The 19,737-nt window shown below is 45.4% G+C and overlaps 1 protein-coding gene across 2 annotated transcripts in view; it reads right to left on the bottom strand.

Annotated features, from left to right (window-relative positions):
* Positions 1 to 19,737, bottom strand: part of CASTOR2 (cytosolic arginine sensor for mTORC1 subunit 2) — a 123,599-nt gene that overhangs the window by 7,892 nt on the left and 95,970 nt on the right. For both annotated transcript variants that reach the window (XM_059487082.1, XM_059487081.1), the window contains exons 3-6: positions 3,928 to 4,121; positions 2,943 to 3,075; positions 1,558 to 1,681; positions 796 to 906 (exon numbers count right to left, since the gene is read on the bottom strand). In XM_059487082.1, the coding sequence (XP_059343065.1) occupies positions 796 to 906; positions 1,558 to 1,681; positions 2,943 to 3,075; positions 3,928 to 4,121 (562 nt within the window). The remainder of the gene's footprint in view (positions 1 to 795; positions 907 to 1,557; positions 1,682 to 2,942; positions 3,076 to 3,927; positions 4,122 to 19,737) is intronic.

Genomic DNA, 19,737 nt, shown 5'->3' with positions numbered 1-19,737 from the left:
CACAGCCCAGGCTGAAGCTCCAGCACTCTGGCTCCTCTTAAGACAGACAAAGGTTTACTCCAGTAAGGTCAAAGAAACTTTTAGGAGGGCGATTTATTACTTTGAAAAAAAGTCCCTGGGGCAGGGGACTTATCCCCAAGAACCAAACCCAAACTGCACTGCATGTCAAAAGCAAATTTAAGCACTGCTGAGTACAGCACCCCTCCAGACCTGAGAGCCTGCTGTGCTGCACAGCTACAGAAGCACAGACACACACACAGAGGCTGACTGCTCAGCAGTTGGTTCCTTCCTTGTTGGACAAACAAGCCATGGGCTCCCATTGCCAATGATGACTTGGGACATTATCATCTTAACAAGACTGAACCAAGCCCATCCATGTGTAAAAGCAAAGCAGGAGGACAGCATCACTGACATCCCCACCCTGATTTTGGCCTTTAGCAGGAAAATACAAACACCTGCACCAGGTTTTCCTTTTGGGTTTTGCTCTTACAAGCACAGCTAATGAGTAACAGAATAGAAGTGCAAAAATCACTTTGCTCCAGTATTCCTCTTTTGAAAGTGAGATAACCCTAGATCACATTGATTTGTGATTTCACTGAGGGCTTGGACAGACCAGTCTAAAATTTAGGCACTGGAACTAAAATGCCAGATTTTACTCAGAAAAGTGAATGGGTGTACAGGCCCATGACACCCATATAAGACTGTCCAAATAATTAACGTGGAGGAGTCTAAGCTGCTTCCTGCTCCTTAGAGAACATCCCATTTTAAAGGTCTTTTTCTAAGATCAAGACTCACCTCTGCTGTGTCTGGACATCCATGACCAGGGAGATGTAACCCTCAATGAGAGAAAAGGAGAAAAAGCGAATATGTCCCGAGTCTTCATTGCCCACCACTGAGTCTTTTACTCTGAAGAAACAGAAGAGAACTACATTAGCTGTGGCTAGAAGAGCACAAAAATGGGTTTTTAAAGCAGATATAGCCAGTGAAACCAGAAATGTTCTTATATTGACTTAGGGAAGTGACATTGAGTTCTGTTGTATTATACTGATTTTATTTTTTTATTTTGCAGGTGGGAAACGATCCAGTCCCCACAACTGACAAAACTCTCCATCCCCGCCTCAAGGTCCCCTCACAAGGAGCTGTGGGCCAGGAGCCATGGGCACCAAGGGGCAGCAATCCAGCCAGCTGTGCATGCTCTGACCCTGTGTGGACATGCAGCACACTGACCACATGGCTGCTGTCACCCTCACTCTGAAAAAGCTCAGCTTTCCAAAGCCAGCAGATGTCTTTGGGCACCCTCAATCACCTGCTTGGCTTCCACCTGTCAGGACAACACTCTTGGGCCTGTGAAACCTCCCTCCCTTCCTCAGTGCAGAGCACTGGAGCAACACAAGGCCACAGCAAATCCCTGTGGATCCTCTGGCACCCCAGAGGAGCAATCTGTGCCTCCAGACACTCCACACCTCTCCTGGAAGCCCATCTCCCTGCAGGACCTGCAGTCTGTGCCTCCAGATGCTCCACACCTCTCCTGGAAGCCCATCTCCCTGCAGGACCTACCCATTGGAGTAAAACATGACATCCATCAGGAGTGTGGCAACAGTGGGAAGGGTATCTGGATCCAGGCTGGTGACACAGAACATATTACTTGGGCTGGAGAGAGGATGAATGACAGGCCTCTGAACTGAAAGAGACAACACAGACACACAGAGATATGAAGCCACATCTGCAGCAGGCTCCTGTCCCATCAGCTGTGCTATCCATGCCCTGGCAAGGGTCACAGAGAAAGCTGACAGTATTTGTAAGGCAGTGCCTCACTGCTGAAGCCCTGCTGGCTCTCAGACAGGGAATGAGGGGCCTGTGGATGATTTGCTCCTGTGCTGGTCTCCCTAAGGCACAGGGTGGTGTCACCCTGCATACCCTGCCCAGCTCTGAGGGGCTTTCAGGCCATTGGGTGCATCTACACGACATGAGGAGCAAGCTAAAGGAGGGACCAAGAGAAACTGGAAAATGGAAAAAAATGCAGGTTTCCACCATTAAAAGGCAGGGCTATGGAAGGCTGTGGTTGCTGGCAGTCCATCCTATTTTCCCTCATTTCTGGGGACCTATTTTGCCATAATATCTTGAAAATTAAAACCTAGCTGCCATGCAGCAGTTTATCTAGCAGATTGAAGCCAGTGGCTGAGAAGCAGCCAGCATTTTGGCATGCAACCAACAGACCAACACAGCAAACTGTGGGCTGGTGCATTATCAACATGTGTTAAATGTGCTCTTTCCTGATGCTTTTTTTCTTTAAGATTCATTTTCTTAAAGAAGGTGATTGTTTAGCTCTTGAGTGATGAAACTGAGTGGCACTTCATAATAACTGATCCCTGCTTTGTCTGGTTATGGGAAAAAAATTACACACATGTCTGTAGGCAAGCATATGTATATAAGTTGTTCTTTTTCCTGATTGTGCCCTTTGGCTTAATACTTGCTCCTTTAGCCTGCAAACATCCTAAGGTTCTGTACAGCCCTGGGCTCACTGTGCCCTTGATCCTCACTGGCACTGAAGTGTAAAAGTTGAAAAACAATCTTCTCTGTGCATCACTGCAATACTTAAATAAGTTTTTAGAGAAGCCATTTTCTTTTGGAATGTTGAGGCATGGAAATATGGGCTACACACAACATTATTTTTGCAACTGCAACAAACTGTACTTTAACCTTCTGTCCTACCAAAGGCATGTCTTCTCTAGAAAAACTAGCATTAAAAGGCCAAAATTCAGCCAAACTTACTAGCACTGCTTAGAAAGTTAAGAACCTACTCAAATCTTTGGTTGTACTAAGAGAGGCTGGTAAGATTGCAGTCTTAAGGAAATATTCATTGAAATGCTGAAAGAAGCTAGGAGACAGAACTTCCACCCCATGTGTCAGGGAGACCAAATCCCTGGCAAGCTGGTGCTTACCTAGTTTTGGTTTGACAAATCCATTTGTTACCCCAAAGTCATCAGCAGCCACTGTCTCCCCATTCACTACTCTGAGGATGGTGAACTCGGCAGCCAGCGTGTGCATCACGAAGGGCAGGTCTCGCTCGCGCACCTGAGGGGACAACAGCATCATCTGGGCATGGTGTTATGGAATCTTCTGGATATCTAGTATTATGGTGTTATCTGGATATCTTGTATTATGGTATTATCTGGATATGCACCAGAAATGACAAAACCCTGCAGTGGAGGGTACACACTTTTAGGTCACAGCAAAGTGGACACGACTCCTGCTTGAGTTACCATTTAGGTGTATCTTAGGAGAAGCACACTGGGTGATATCACTGGCAGTATCAGTAGGATTAAGCACTAGAGTGCTTTTAGGACTGTAAAAAGAATGTGGAGATTTCTAAGTGGGAGATGCTTCTCCTCTTTTCCTGTAACAGCTCAGCGCTGCCTGTTCTTCAGTCTTGTTTCCTCAGGAAATAAGGGTATGCCCTGTGTGCAGGCACACACACACGTGTGTGAGACAGAAAGTCTGTCTGTCTATAACCAAAACAACTTTAGAGCCTCTTGGCCATCATCAGCCAACCTGACAGCAGACACTACGTTCTTCTAACATTCAGAAAACCAATATCTGGGTGATGGTGGGAAGTGCTGCCAGTATCTCCATTCCAGGAGAGAACTGTTGGGTGGGCTCAGCATTCATTAGACACCAGACAAGCCATGACAACAAATGCTTCATCCCATGGCAAAAGCTCCTGAGATGTCAGAGGGCCTAACTACAAGGAACAGAGCTCTGGGGAAAGCAGACTTTGGTACTTCTGCCACACCCAGACAACTCAACAGAACTGTCAAGTCTGACAACTGTCAATTGTCAGTTGACAGATAACTTGTTCCCAGAATTGCCCAACTGAATTTTGATCTGGTGGCAATAACTCTGCCTGGTCCCCTCATGTGCTCTTACCAGGATGAAGTCCGTCTGATAGGTGGAGAGCATGAACACTGAGATGTTTTGGTCAGCTAGGGGTGCTATGACTGACTTGGCAATTTTGGTCACTCCGATGGGCTGGGAGCTGGAGAAGCCTCCTCCACCAGACACCACGTTGAGGGCAAGCCATGTTGCATCGGCCACGCTCAAGTGTTCCGAGGAAGGAAGCTCTGCAGAGACACAAGGGGAAGACAGAAGTTTGTTTTAGAGGCAGAGAGAGCCAGGTCCACCATGTGCCAGTATGTGCTTAGCACAGACCTCAGTGCAAGCAGTGAGATGAGCCCACTTATCCCAACCTCCTGGCCCTACCATGCTGCTCCACAGGTTCATACTGTGACACTCCTTCATGTGCTGATTACATCAATTTCCATGGCAGGATTCACACAGATTGCCAAGGACAACACAGAGAACTCAGCAATTCACTTGGATGCCAGTGACCAATTCTGTTGACCTTCCCAAGGGGAAACAGCCTGTGATGGTTGTGTGGTTACAAAAGGAGAGTGACAATGTGGGTCTAAACAAACTGTGTATTCTACTCCCCTCCACATCATTCCTGACAAACTGTTCATTGCAGGAGCTGCCCATCCCTCACCTGACACCCCAGGCCACAAGCTGGCTGTTAAATTAGATAAGGGAGAAGAAGCAAACCCTTCAAGGCAGGGTAGTGTTTCTCCTCACACCAACCGCTCAGCTGTGGTAACTCCCCTTTGGAGAAGCACCAGCACAGTCACACCCAGCCTGCAGTGGGTAATCTCTGCTAATGGACCACAATGGGCACCACCAGAATAGGAGTTGTAACTTAACCATCAAGAAATCCCCAAAACATCCTATGACTCACACTATTACATTCCATTGTGAAGCTCCCCACCTTGGGGGAGGTACTGAGCATTCCTGCCTCAACCTGAGCTACAGAATCTCAACATCACCACCACCACTGGATGGATCCAGAGGAGGATCAGAACTTCCACAGGCACATGGCTTTTGCCTGCAACCATCATTTGACAGGACTGTGATCAGCACCCTGACCAACAGGGTGCCAGGCTGTACTCTTTGTGCCATTCTTCTCTGTATCATTGCATTTATTGCAATCTTTCTATTAAATTGTAACTCCAACCTGAAATCTCTCTCAAGGTAATTCCATGAGGATTCTCCAGGTGGTTTAGTTTTCAAAGCAGCACAGTGGTCTTGGACTTAAATCTCTATCATACAATTTCTCCAAGCATTTTACTCAAGCTGTTCTGGCCTCTTTTGTTTCCATTTTCCCACTCAAATCCAAACCCAGATTTTGTACTCCTGCACTGGAGATGGAGGTTGGCAGAGCAGCCTGGGCACTATCCCTGGTCTTTGAAGATGCAGAGCAGGCACCCTGTGCATCTGTGGGCTCCTGCCTCCATCTCTAAAGCAGAAGAACCACACAGCTCTGCAAGGGATGGATGGTGTAACACATACACTAGGGATTACAAAGTAAGCAATAATAATGCAAAGATAACACAAATTACTTTGGAAATGGAAAATACTAAGAATAAGCCCATTCCATTTGCTTCTAATCTGTTATGGTTAAGTAGTAAAAAATCTGCAGCTAAACAATTTAATACAAATTATTAACAGTTTTAAAGAATTCTTAATACATTAACAGCCCAGAAAAGCAGATGCAGACTCTGGAATGAAGGCATACACTGCTCTAGGATTCTCTGGGTTTTTTATTTTTTGGGGGATAAATTATAGACATAAACAGTTCAGATCCAGAGTAACAAATGCATAATCTCAGCTAAATCAACTTGGGGTAAGGAACTTGATTTCAGATGCAGATCCAGCCAGCAAGGCCACAGCAGAGGTGCCAGGGGAGACCAGCACTCAGCTCAGAGGTGAGATGCAGCCCAGGAATCCAAAATCACAGAGCCCAGCATTGCTGCTCCTGCAGTAGCACTCTGACACTTTAGGCAAGTGTGGATTTCTCCATGTCCACACACTCCTGGCTCCTCAATCCTTTCTTTCTCCTTCAATGAGACCTTTAGGAGCTGTTTCTGTACAGCCCCAGACACCCTGTAATAAATTCCTAACCTCACCCTCTCTGAATCCTCAGGCATCCCTTCCCTGAGACACTGACAGCACTGCAAACCCAAAATGATCTGAATAACAAACACATTTTGCTCTCTTCAATAACCTCAATTGTGTGTAGCATGAAAACAACCCTGAGCATACACACTGCAAACAGTGGGGACACTGAGGGTTCTGCTTCTGCATTTTGATGTTTAGCTTCATAAACCAATGTTTCTTTTTTAATAATCAGAGCTTATGTGGAATGAAAACTAGACACCAGGGAGAGGAGGTAAGTTTGTGCATTAATCAACAGTATGTTATGTCAGAGAGATCTGTGCAAGGTGCTTGAAGCAAATTATTGCAGCAAAATACCATTTTCTCATCAGTTTTTTGCATCACCTCCAAACCCAAGCTTTCTGCATCATCTGCCATGGAGAAGCTGGAGCTCAAAACAACTTCTGCTGAGCTACAAATGTGCCAGGGTCCTGTTCTCACCAAGGGATCCCACCTGCAGCAGGCACATCCAGGTGTGCCCAAGCCCACTAATGACTCACTCCTCTAATGGCAGGGAGATCACAGCTCATTCCCTGCTCTATACACACAGGAGGTGATATTCCTGCTTTGTACAGGTGATAAGGACTGCAATTCATCAAATACCAGTTTAAACACAATTTTGGGCCAGGGATGTGATGGAAGATGCAGTATTTTGTGGTGGACAGAGGCATTATCCCATTCCACTCCAGCAGCAGCTGTGCTGGATGAGCTGCCCCAAGAAGACCTCATCAAGCTCTTCCTCAGGGGGAAGGAAGGCTTTTGCTCATTGCTCTTTGTAACTACTGGGAAGTGTTAATAATTTCTGGGTTGATGTGTTTAACAGGCCCTATGAAGTATGACAAGGCCATTGCATTTGCATAAGTAACCTGCTTCTCATGATTCAATTAACTTGGAAAAAATATATAGGAAGTGATTGAAATACCAATTTTGGACACTGTTTCTACCAGGCAGCCAGATAGAAAAGTACAGCCCAAATTTTAATGAAACAAACCTTAGCTGAAGGCTCACCAAATTCATCTAAATAGCAATAAATAAGGCATGTGGGATGGTGCTTTGCCCAGGAAGCTGTTGAATGCTGTAAGCCCAAAGAGAGCTGAGAACACCAGTTGTAACATTAGCACAGACTCAGGCAGAATAAGGTAATAAACAAAGAGCAAAATGAGGAATTGCCACATTCCAGGACCAACTGCATTGGAATGGATGGAATTCAATTCCATCACCACCACTTTCCCCACAGGAGAACAGAGCTCCAGGCCCCCACAGCTTCAGCATGGCCACATCCCTTGTCCTTCCATTGAGCAGAAATCTCTCTGCTGGGCTCTCAGGATCCTCTTGGTTTATCAGAGTGCAGTCACTCCCACTTCTGATCGTGGGGAACATCTCAACTCTGGCTGAGAAAGACCTCTAAAAGGTCAGAGATTTGGGCTTTGTTTATTATAATCAGGGTTTTCATTTTGACCTTTCATTGGGATGAAGCCTTAAGATTGTTCTGGTTTTGCAGAAGGCACCAGGAGCAGCTCAGCTGCCTGCAGGCTCCATAACCATCATTTGCTGTCCAACATGACACCTACCACAGTCTGGAAGAGCAGGATTCCAGACTCAGGCTGGTATTCCATCCATGGTCTCTGGCATGGAACACCACTAGCCTCAACAACAAATGATCAGTGTGATAGTCCAGGATGATTTTCCCTGGCAATGCAACACTGGGTACCAAGTGCTGCTGGTCTCCAAAAGCCTGTGGGGCTGCTCTCCATTGGCACAGGTACCAAACTAATGCCAGGCCCTGTGCAAACCAAACCCACCCAGCATGTCCCATAACATTTAGGATGTGAGTAACTGCTTATTCACAGCACAGATGATTTACAAGGTGTGCAGCCTGTCCAGAGCCTCACTGGCAGCCACAGCTGAAGTAGAGGAGTCTCCCCAGCACATCACCCTGGGATGTGAGGTGCTGAGTATCACAGTGGCCATAATTGGCTCCTGAGCTCCAGTAATCAATACCATTTCCAATGATGACAACAAACACTGGCTGAATCCCAAATAGGATTGAATTGCTGCTGCTGGAGCATTATGCAATGCTGTAAATACTGTGAGCTGCTGCTCCTAAAATATCCTTGGGAGGATGCTGGGATGATGGTGAGATTGCAGCTCATGGGTCTTTGCAAGCAGCCAAGGAAGTCACAGAGAGCAGGGAAGGAAGATCTCCAGGTTTACAACCCTGACCAGAGTCAGTCTGATTGTCAGTTTGCTGCCAGTTTGCACAGCATTAGAAAAATAACATTATTTCTGCCTACATTTTCCACCCTGAAGACCCCTCAGTTTCAAACACCCTGCATAGCAGGACGCACAGCACTGGGAGAGAGCCCTACCTCTCTGAAAGAACACTGGAAAATGTGCAAAATGCTCTGAGAAAGGGCAACATCACCAGAACTTTTTTCCTTTTCTGTACCTAGTTTAAATGGGTTCATATTTCTCATGATAAGGTTATAGCTAAGGTGGAAATAACTGAAAAATGCACAGTTCCACAACAGAAATGTATTTCACCTACCCACACCAAGAGTTGGGTGAGTCCTGTACTGCACCCTGCTAATTCCCTTCCCCACACAAAGACGCTGAATTGTTTTCTATGGACTCTTACAACTTTACAGCAATCAGACACCTCTCAGCTTCCAAGTGAAAGTGTAGATAAATCATGGACTTATCATAGTGCTTGGACAGAAATGAAGACCCTCAGCTGGTTTTCTCCTTTGGTGTGGTATGTTGGATCACCTCCTAAGCATTTATCTTCACTCAGTACAGAAACTTTTACATTACAGCAGAGTGCTCTGCCACTCCCTGGTTTCTTCTGGTACTCTGAATGAAGCAATTGCTCATTTGATTCATCATTATGAGACTTACATTTCCAGCCACAGTTAACTCCAAATATTAAGAAATAATGAAATTAAAAATTATTGCCGACTTTCTGATCAGTGTTCTGGCTTTAGAAACCTTACACTGTAATTATTTCACTTGTTATAGCTTCCCTCTGCAAAAATGGCAGGGAGAGTCTGGCTTGCACTAAAAAGATAGAGGAAAAGGCTCCTGCAATAACAGGACCCCAATAATAAGTCATTAAAAATATAAGAGCTGCCAGTAGTAAGTCATTAAAAATATAAATGCTGCCAACTGCAGAAGTCATGATAAACTAGGAGAGCTATTGCCCAATGCCACCAAGTGGCAACACCGTTTATATGTATATATATATTCAATAGGATCTTTATGTTCATTAAGGGGTTCTCTTCCCACTCCCCACATTACTCCGCATTTTAAAATCCCATCTTCAAATTAAGTGAGGGATTATCTGAGGTTGTAAAGCCTGATCCAAAGCTGAGGCATCTTTCCAAGTTCTCAGCAGCACCACACTGGAGGAGATGGAGAGGCCATGGGTGCAGCAGGTGGGTGCTGCCATGCCCCAACATCAGCAGGGAGCTGGCATGCCCAGGCCCAGTACCCAGTTGGTGTGTTTCCCCTGATATCTGCATAAAAAACTCATTTGACCTGGATATCTCTGCTCAAGAAACATTTCAGGAAATTTTTATTCTTTCAGGCACTGTGGAAACTGGACATATGAGCTCAAAATCCTGAGGGGAGAGTGGGTGGAAGATAACACCTGAATCTCGTTTCTTTTGAGAAATCAGGCAAAGTGAATATTCTTTTAATGTTGTGAAATTGAGTATTCTGTTTCTCACTTCCAGGAAGCTGTGTGAAAGGAGTTAAAGCAGGATAAAGATATTTATTTATCTATCAGTTCTCATAGTGTGCTAAAATCCAGAAGGAGCCCTAAAGCTGGTCCAATGGCCAGCTTTGTGTGTTCTGGTCCCTAATACTTTGGAAGTGCTTCCTGCAGAATGCTTTGCTGTCACTGACATATTTTATGAAAATTCTTTCACTAGGATTTTTCTCCTGAGAAGCTGAGAAGCCTCAGAAAAGAAATGTAAACAATAACTATCTGATTGCTTGGAATGTGGTCTGGAGATTGTTTACCAACAGGTGCATCATTGATTGGTTCCATGTGAATTGTTTTTAATTAATGATCAATCACAGCCAGCTGTGTCGGACTCTCTGAGTCTGTCACAGGTTTTTATTATCATTCTTGTTAAGCCTTCTGATGTAGCCTTTCTCATTGTTTAGTATAGTTTTAGTATATCATATCATATAATCATATCATCATATCATATCAGCCTTCTGAGAACTTGGAGTCAATTCTCATCTCTCACCTCATCCTGGGGACCCTCAAACACCACAACTGGTGACCACCAACATTTTGCTCTGCTGCATGGAAAGCCGGTGAACCAGCACTGTGCTTCCTCCACAGGAGCCCACAGGGCAGCATAAACATCCTGGGGATGTTACACTGCAAATCAGGACTTCCCAGAGGATGCAAACAGCCTCTCTTTTGGCCTCAAAACACAGGCTGCTAGCTGTACACTTAATGACTGTGAGCAAAGATTTTTGCTGCCACATAAATTGTAAGCAAGATCCCACGGGAAGCTTGCAGCAGAGAGAGGTGGAAAGCTCTTGGTGTGAGTTTGATCTGAGTGCCACAGAGCATTCCCACACCAAGGGACTTGGGATCTAAGCACAGTCCGAACAAGATGAGGGTTTTTAGGGTGAGAGAAGAGATGAGAATCTTCACTCAATTTTTCAGAAGGAACATTATATTATATTATATTATATTATATTATATTATATTATATTATATTATATTATATTATATTATATTATATTATATTATATTATATTTACACTAAAGAAAGAGAAAGGATTTCATCAGAAGGCTAGAAAAAAATTATAATAAAAAATTGTGACTACTCACAGCCTTGACACAGCTAGACCATGATTGGTCATCTAGTAAAAACAACTTACATGAGACCAATCAAAGATGCACCTGTTGGTAAACCATCTCCAAACTACATTCTACTGTTATCAAATAATTATTGTTTACATTTCTTTTCTGAGGCTTCTCAGCTTTGCAGGAGAAAAATCCTAGAGAAAGGATTTTCATAAAATATGTCAGTAACAATGAAGCTCATCACTTAGTTTTCAGCTGAGGAACATGGTTATTAGGTCCAAATAGTTACTGCTTATGTGCACAGGAGGAGGAAGAAAATCCCACAGCTCCAATCCAGCTGAAATCATCTCACAGGCCAACAAGCTTGAGATCATTCTGGGGAGAAGTCAGCACACCCATGACCAAGCAGCTTCTGCTATTTTTTCCTTTTATGCTAATGGTTTGGTCAGCTGTCAGCTTCCTCAGGCGACAATAATACTGGTGATCAGAGAATGGTTTGGGTGGGAAGGGACTCTCACAAACCATCCAGTGCAACCTTCCTGCGTTGGGTAGGTGTTGGTTTCTCTGGGTCGGGATTGAAGGCACTTGAGATGGCAGTTCATGTTCAGACTCAGGTGTTTATTATTTCTTATCAGTAAAACACTCTCACTACTGTGAGTTCAGCAGCCTTTCATGAGCAAAGCACAAAATGGCAACCTCTTGTTACGAGTTCTTTTAAGACTAACCATGCAATTAAGAAAGGACACCTGGATTATCTTCCCTTTTAACCCAATAACTGATCCCAGAGCTGCAATGCAGACTTTTCTGTCCATTTACAAAACATCACCCAAACCCATGAAAAAGAAGGAAGAAGAGGTGAAGAAGAAGAAAGAAGGAGGTAAAGAAGAACAAGCAGTCTCCACTGTAAAAGCTCCATCTTGCTTCATATTTATTTCTATATTCTAAAATCCCAAACTCTAAGTTTTCCACCCTATGATATTACACCCTTCTAACCAACTCCACACCCATAATCCCAGTGCTATCAATCAATTTTGGAAGGCTTCTCCACAGCCACAGGTCAAATGCAGTGTTCCCTTGTGGGTCTGTGCCTTCAAGCACAGAAAGTTTAAAATTCTCAGGGTTCCAACAGGTAGAGATGTCTCCAACCAGAGCAGTTTGCTTCAAGCCCTGTCCAAGCAAGCCCTGACTGTGCCCAGGGATGGGGCATCCAGCACCTCTGGGCAGCAAGAGAGGCTGTGCCAGAGGCAGGGACGGGATTTGGCCCTGCAAACAGGACCTGAGCACGAGGAGTGCAGTGCCTCCAGCACATCTCTGCCTGCAGGGTGCTCAGGCTCACACACAGAGCCAGCAGCGAGACAGCCAGGGCACAGTGGGGATTTTTAAAGCTCCACACCTTCATTAGATAATAAGTGCCACCAGCAAATGTGACAGCAGGTTTCTCCAGGATCACAGCAACAGGGACAGAAGACAAGGGAGTCCTCTAAGCCCTTTGCTGGAGGGAAAGACAATCACATTCTTTATTTTATAAAAATTAGTAGATTCAAACTTCAATTTCTGTGTCTTTTTTGCTCTTTGAGCATCTCAGATTTGCTCTTGATGTACCTGGGCATCTCTGCAGAACTGGATCCACAGCCAGGGACCCTTGCCACCTCTAACTGTATGCTTCTGTATTTCTGACACCTTCTCCTAACAGAGCATGCAAAACTGAGAGGGTTTTTTTATTCCAAATACCCTCAACAGGGAAGCTGTGAAAGCTGTCATCTCATTTTCCTATTTAGCTTTTATCCCACTCACACAACTGTCAAAAGAACATTGTTAAGTTCATAAACTCACACACTCTGCAGTGAGGAAGTAACAGCTTGACATTTTATATATCTGGCCTCAATGTTTCTGTGCCTCAGTTTCCTACCCATAAAGTGGGTACCAATCCCCTATTTCTTCTAAACCTTGCTCTCAGGCACCAGCTGAGCCGCTCAGCAGAGGTTTAAATACACCCCACAACTGAAGCATTTCACAGCTAACACAAAGCAGCATGGAAAATTCCTGCACAAAGATCTGAATGTCTAAAAACAGCTCAGAATGGGAGGGACTGGGAAGTTTTGTTCTGACCTCTCTGAGCATCTTTGCTTTGTCTCTGAGGGAGGCAGCTGTTTGTGCTAGTGCTATTCCAGGGATAATCAGGTAGGTTTGAAAGGCAAAGGTCTCTTAATTTCCACTATCAAGACCATAAAAGACAAACAGGCAGAGGAAGAGAGAGAAAATGAAAAAAAGTAAGAAGCAAGAATGCACTCTAGGAAAAAGCCAGCACCCTGAGCTGTCCAAGCCCCACTCTGAGGTCTGAGCAGCTGCCTCCAGTGCAGAGCAGCCCTCCCCAAGCCCACACCTCCTAGGAGTGTTCCCAAAGCAATTTCTAGCAGTGCATCTTCCCTCACTTCCTGCATGACATTTATCTTGTACTACTCCTTGTCTGCTGTTACAGATTTTCTTTCAATTTATGGAGTAATTAACTCTAAAGGTCATTTATGGATTACACTAGAATGGGTGAATGTACCCAGTGCAATTTTCTCATGTTGTCCTGACAATTCAATACAAGCTCTACCCAGTACAATAACCAGCTTGAAATTTCAACTATTCATGTGAATAGGACAAATTACACACACAGGGAATTACACATGTACTCTGGGTCTTATGTGCATTTAATGGAAACCACTGTTACAGCCACATACAAGGGAGTCCTCTGAGCCCATTACTGGAGAGAAATGATAACCACATTCATGCCACTTTTATTTTATAAAAATTAGTGGACTCAAAAATCTGCTTCAAAGAGCACTGAGGTCACTCAGGGAATTTTTTCAAGCCCTGTTCTCAAAGAGAGAGAGAAATGACTCCTAACTAGACACATCAAGGGATTTAATCCTGGGTATTTACAGCCACCTCAGCAGCTACAGCTGACACTGTATCAGCTTAACTGCCCATACAATCTGCAGGGGCAAGTGAATATTCTGAAACAGATGGAAACTTTTAATGTAAAGTACCTACTTCTCCTAAGCTGTCCCATCCAATACCCCCCAGATCACAACTATTTCTGTGTTTCTGCAGCCACTCTGATCCAGCAGCTCCTCAGCAAGGGCTTTATAAAAAAATTTAGGGAAGGGAGACTACACTGTAAAGCTCCACTGCTCTACATCTGCCCACATATCTGCATGAGATAGGAAAGTCTGACACGAAAGCACTGGAGGTGTCACGGTCAAAGATGGAGAAATCTGTATTTTTACCACTAATGGTACAGCTGCAAAGACATCCCAGGCACAATGTCTATGCCCTGGGATGAAGGAGGAGGACACTGTGGAGCTGCTTCTCTTGACCTGTGTGGGAACACAGGCACCACTTTCTCAGCAGATGTTACAGAATCCTCACTCTGCTGGCATGGACACACAGCCTTCACAGATTCTGAGGAATGGGATGAGGTAGATCCTGAGGTGTGGCACTGTCCTAGAAAGTTTAGTAGCTAATCTGCTCAAAGCAGCAGAAGTGGGAATGTATTTATGCTGGCTGCAGAGCTGGCAAAGGAGCATGTGCTGATTGAAATGATTTTTTCTGCTCAGCATGTCCTCAGCTATATTTGTACAGAGCAGAGTTGACGCCATGTGGCTGACTGATCTATTTACACCTCTGGAGTTCCCTGCTCATCCCCATCCCTGCTCCTCAGTTAAGGGTGCAGACATGAATTTGGGATAGTTCCAGAATCCAATATGCCTGGCACACCACTGGGACTGGACAAAGCAGTGACTTTTATCTAAAATAAACTCTTCAGGATCCTCTCCTGCCTGAATACAGGCAAGCAGAGGAAACTCAAAAGTCCATTTCTGGAGGAGAGCTAAAATACAGTGAATGTTATTGCTGGGATGTGTTGTGAAAGCAAAAAGCAGCAATAGCCAGATTAATACTCTGCTGCTCTTGCTGACTGTAGGAAGCAGAGGCAAGAAATGTGCTGCATTTATAAATGCACCATTTCTGTGCAGCTTTTTTCTCTTTCTTCCAGACTTTTTTAGATTGCTTGCCCAGCTGGATTCTGGCTTGATGTTTAAGTAGAGCTGCAGGCTGTTTCACAGGTGCCTTGTCCCTGTCAGACAGACACAATCCACGTGCAGGAATGTTGGGGCAGTGGCAATGGCCGCAAGTGGATGCTGTGAGTCTGTAACTGAGGGGTGGCCCCACAAGAACTGTTGGATTAAGCCCTTTTTTGACTTAGAGATTAGCTGAGAGGCATTTAAAAAGCTTCTATTTTCAGTCTCAGGTAAAGGGTGAGACAATACAGATGTTATAATTTGGGCTATTACAATCAGAAACCCACTATTTCTTAATTACAATACATTATAAGCATTTTTTGGCTTATTACTGACTTACCTGTCTTACTCTGTCACTATTTTGTGAGGTGATCTTGACAAACCACATCCTCTCCCATTCCTGTGCTTCCCTTTCACATTAAATATTTGGTTGCAGAGTCCTCATCTCCTGCACTAAATAACTATGTGAAATATTGGCATCACAGAGCATTGTGGCTCCTGGGTGTTACAAAAACAGCCAAAATAAAGTTCAGGAGGTGTGATCTGGCCAGCCACCCTTGTGTACCTAAAGGAAGCAGTTCTGCTTTGCTTGTGTGCTGGTATTTCCATTTAATGCTGTTTTCCAAAGCCTCTGTGTCTGCAGCAGGGTGGCACCTCAGAGCCATCCCCAGCAGGGCCCGTGGCAGTGAGGTGAGGGGTGTCCTTGCCTCTGCTATCCCTCTGAAGTGGGAAAACCAGCAATGGCTGCAGAAATCCAAGCAGTTCCTCTTTCTTCATTAGGCTCCCACCTAAACCCAAAACAAGTGACTCCTTTGGTCTTCATCTGGACAGCAGCTGGATCAAAGAAAAGCCAGAATTTCCCAAGGGGAAAAGAATATGTTTGCAATGCAAGTTCCCCTTGCAGGAGACAGCTATTCAGCCATGTGAGACACAACGTACTTCCTTTAAAATCAGCATATATTCCTCCAAACCTCACCTTCCCCACCTTGAAGCAAAGAATCAGCATCCCTGTGTTGACAAAGAGCTGAGTTCAACAACCACCAAGTGCTGCACTGCCACAGGCAGAGGCCACAAACACCACCCAGAGTCTCTGCCTGTCCTGCACTGACCCAATACCCAAGCAGTGGCAAGTTCTACATATCTGCCAGACCTGCTGCAGCTGCAGCTGATTCACCAGAGGCACCCAGAACAAATCTCTGAATACCCACAAGAACTCATGTGCCCATTCCTTTCCCCGCCCTGGCGCAAGTATTTAATACCCAATCAGTGTATGCATGGGGTTTGGCAGGGGTTTTGCTGCTGTTGTAATTTTCTCCCGGCCTTGTGGAAGCCTTCCTGTACTCCTTCACCTGGGACTGACATGAAGCTTGCAGCAAGCAGAAAAGTCAGGTGCAGCTGTGTGCTGGTGGGTACACAAACTGCTGCTCCTGGAAGTGCTGCTGCTCCTGTGTTCTGCCTCACTGAGGGTCCTGTGCACATCCTGGGTCACTCCAGAACCACAGGCAGGCCTCAGGCAGGGAAAGAGGAAGAAATGCCATTTTTAACAGTCATTAACTTTCCATGAAAACATCATGCTCCCTTCAGAGGAGTGAGCGTCCTCACTGGGGCTGGGTGGCTGTTGGAGAATTTTGCTCAGAAATGGCTTATAGAGTTTTGTTCAGACATGCCATAATCATATACAGCTGATGGAAAAGTAAAAGGCAGCTGTGAGGAGCAAATTCTCACAGCCTGTTTCTGTAAACAGCTAAGTTCTCAGGCAGTCTTCTCATAACAGGTAAACATTCTGTCCTTGGCTGTTTTGGGAACAGACATGGAGGTTTTGAGAACCATTCATATCAGGGTGAGAACACAAATCTTGGTTTCAATAACAAACCACGGTATTGAAAGCAAAGGGAGGGGTTAATGTGTAATCTGTGACCAATGATGAGCTCGGGTTTTGTAATATGTATAAGCTTAATTAACACCACTATAAAAATGTGCATGTTGGATCAATAAATTGGAGTTCGATGCTGATCAAAGGATGGGTCGTCTCCCTTCGCTTTCAACAGGTGGCCATCTGCAACCATGGTCTGCAGCAGCACACAACCTTTGTCATTTGGGATGTTTTGAAGATACCGGTCTGATTATTCCTGTCACTGTTTGGAACAGGAAGATCCCATGTTTTGCTAAATGCTTGCCTACCCTTGGCCCAGTTAAAGGATGTGGAGGAGAAGACTTCCCTGCTGGAGATGTTCTGGATACACAACTCTCACCCAGCACACAGAGTCAAGCAGAGGCAGCTCCAACAGTGCCCAGTGACAGACATCCATTACAGCTCCATTTCTCTGGGGTTCCCTTCTTGCTCTAAAACTACAGAATAGATCCATAGCACCACCCAAATAATTACATCACTTCAAAAGGGACTTTCAGGACAGTGCAGACATATTTGCATGTCTGTAAGTCATGCAAGTCTCAGAGAAATCTGGGAGTGCTGCCTACCCAACCCATCACCACCACAAGAATTACACTTGTTGTCTTCCTGTCATCTGAGCCCATCATCATAAAATACCAAGATCCTTCCCAGCTGCAGCTGAGCTCTGATGTGTTCCCATCCCCTGACACTGCCAGGCATGCAGGTGACTTGGGGTGGTGATGGGAAAAGTATTCACATCAGCTCAGTTTCCAATTTGTGAGATGTCTTTCTACTCCCCTTCTCCTACTCTCTGTGAATTTGGGGATGGACAGAGGGGATATTCAGTAGTATTTGAACTGGGAAAATCTTTCCTTGGCTGGGAGGTATCAAATTATTCCTGAGGTGTCATCAACCTGCCACTTCTGAAAAGCCAAGCATACAGCTGTAAGAGCTGCACACACTCACTCAGGCAGATTCTCCTTTTCTATAAAAGAAATCCTTAGAGCAATGACTGAGTCACTCCAGCCAGCACCCCTTCAAAGGCATGGTGGGAGATGCTAGCAGGATTGAACCTTCCTTCCCCTCCTGCCAAAACAAGGGACAGGATCTACCAATAATTTGCCTTGGATTCAGATATAATAATAATAGAAAATTGAATAATAGAAAATTCCTGTTTGGGTAGAGATGCTTCTCTTCCTGGATTAATAATGACTACTGACTCCCTCTTCCCTCCCAGCCCTCTGCCTGGTTACCTGCCACCTTAGACATTCCCTTCCCTTCCCTTCCCTTCCCTTCCCTTCCCTTCCCTTCCCTTCCCTTCCCTTCCCTTCCCTCTCAGCCTGCAGCATTTCGCCCAAAGGGGTCAGAGGCATGGGCAATTTATCTGAGTCTGTGAAGGGGCTGCTTTTCTGAAGGAAGACAGGGGTTACATTTTTCAAAATCTCCTTATGATTCAGGGGTAGACAACTGCTCCTTGTTTCTAGTTACACACACAGCACCTGCAGACAAGACTGCCTGCAGAGATGGGGTTGCAAAGCTCATCCCCCCCTGCTCTGGAGGTTCCTGCAGGTGCAGCCCTGCCAGCACCTGAGCAGTGCTCCCTTTAACCCCATCCTGCTCTCCACACCAGCCTTACCCTGGGTAAGAAAAACAACCACTGATTTCATTTAAAAACACAAAAACATGTCTTCCAGGTAAATTGAACCAGTGCATACAAGCTGGAGAGAGAAATGAATGCAGATGAGGTTTTTTTTACCTCACCTCCTCCCACCAGTGCAGGGAGTTGGTAACATTACATCATCCCACACCCCCGCCCCTCGGATCAAACCCTGCAAAGGCACAGCTTCTGCTGAGGCTGCTGGAAGCAATATCCAGCAAAATTAACTCTCTGCTGTGCAGGATGCACTTCCCAGTGGCCAGCAGTGACCCAGTGCTGGATTTTGTGGTCACCTGTTACAGACAGGGATGTCTGAATCCTCACAGTGCAACCCCAGCAACCTCTGCCCCCAAGTATTTATCGAGCCAAACAAGTATTTTTATAACTGGACAAAGAGTCTGAGTTGCTCCCAGTCTGTCCCAAATGCAGGACTGAAGATGAGCAAAGAAGCCACCTGATACCTCAGGGACTAGGCTGAGAGTTTTGATAGAGGGACACAATATGACAGAGCAGGATTATCCATTTCCACCCACAGAACCGGGTACTGTTAGTGCCAATTTCCTCCAGCCCCACGTGGCCTTAGAGAGCAGCTTCTGGCTGAGGCAGAGGCACAGGAATCTTACTGAGAGCAACACAAAAGCTTTTCTTTGCAGGAAATTAAAAGACAAGGAAACAAACATCAGCACTTGCGCAAGCCCCAGCCTGGCTCAGACGGAAAATTACCTTGAGACTGTTTGTGTTCCAGATCAATGGATCAGCTGCAGTGCGGGGCAATTAGCACCTTCAAATTATTCAGCAAGCCAAGGGGTGGAAATTTAAAGGGAGATGGTGAGGGAAGGGTGAGAGCAAGTAGGAATGACAATAAATTTTTCTGGGTAGAAAAGTCAACACCTGGTGCTGCCTGAGCCCAAGCTACAGCGTGAGTGCTGGCTGTTGGATGCTTTTAAAACCAGGCAAATGGGGGACAGAGGGAGCTGGAGGGGCTGAGGAATGGGTATATGGCCTGAACATGGAAAGCAGAGCACACTTTTTCTGTCTACAAATAAAGGTATCTCCCTAGTTACACCATAAGCCTGTTTTCTGCTGCACCTAGCACTCCAAGCAAGGCAGAAGTGCTCTGTAAACAGATCCTCTCATGTGAGGTGGGAGGGCACAAGGTGCAAACTGGCCACTCAACACTTCAGGCAGGCATCAGCTTGGTGAGGGCTGGCTCCAGGTCTGTGAGCAGGCTCAGGACCAGCTCCCT

Source organism: Ammospiza nelsoni, chromosome 21 (assembly GCF_027579445.1).
Source record: "Ammospiza nelsoni isolate bAmmNel1 chromosome 21, bAmmNel1.pri, whole genome shotgun sequence".
In the NCBI taxonomy this organism is placed as follows: Eukaryota; Metazoa; Chordata; class Aves; order Passeriformes; family Passerellidae; genus Ammospiza; species Ammospiza nelsoni.
The sequence above is the reverse complement of the archived record's forward strand: the minus strand, read 5'-3'. Positions and strand labels throughout refer to the sequence as shown.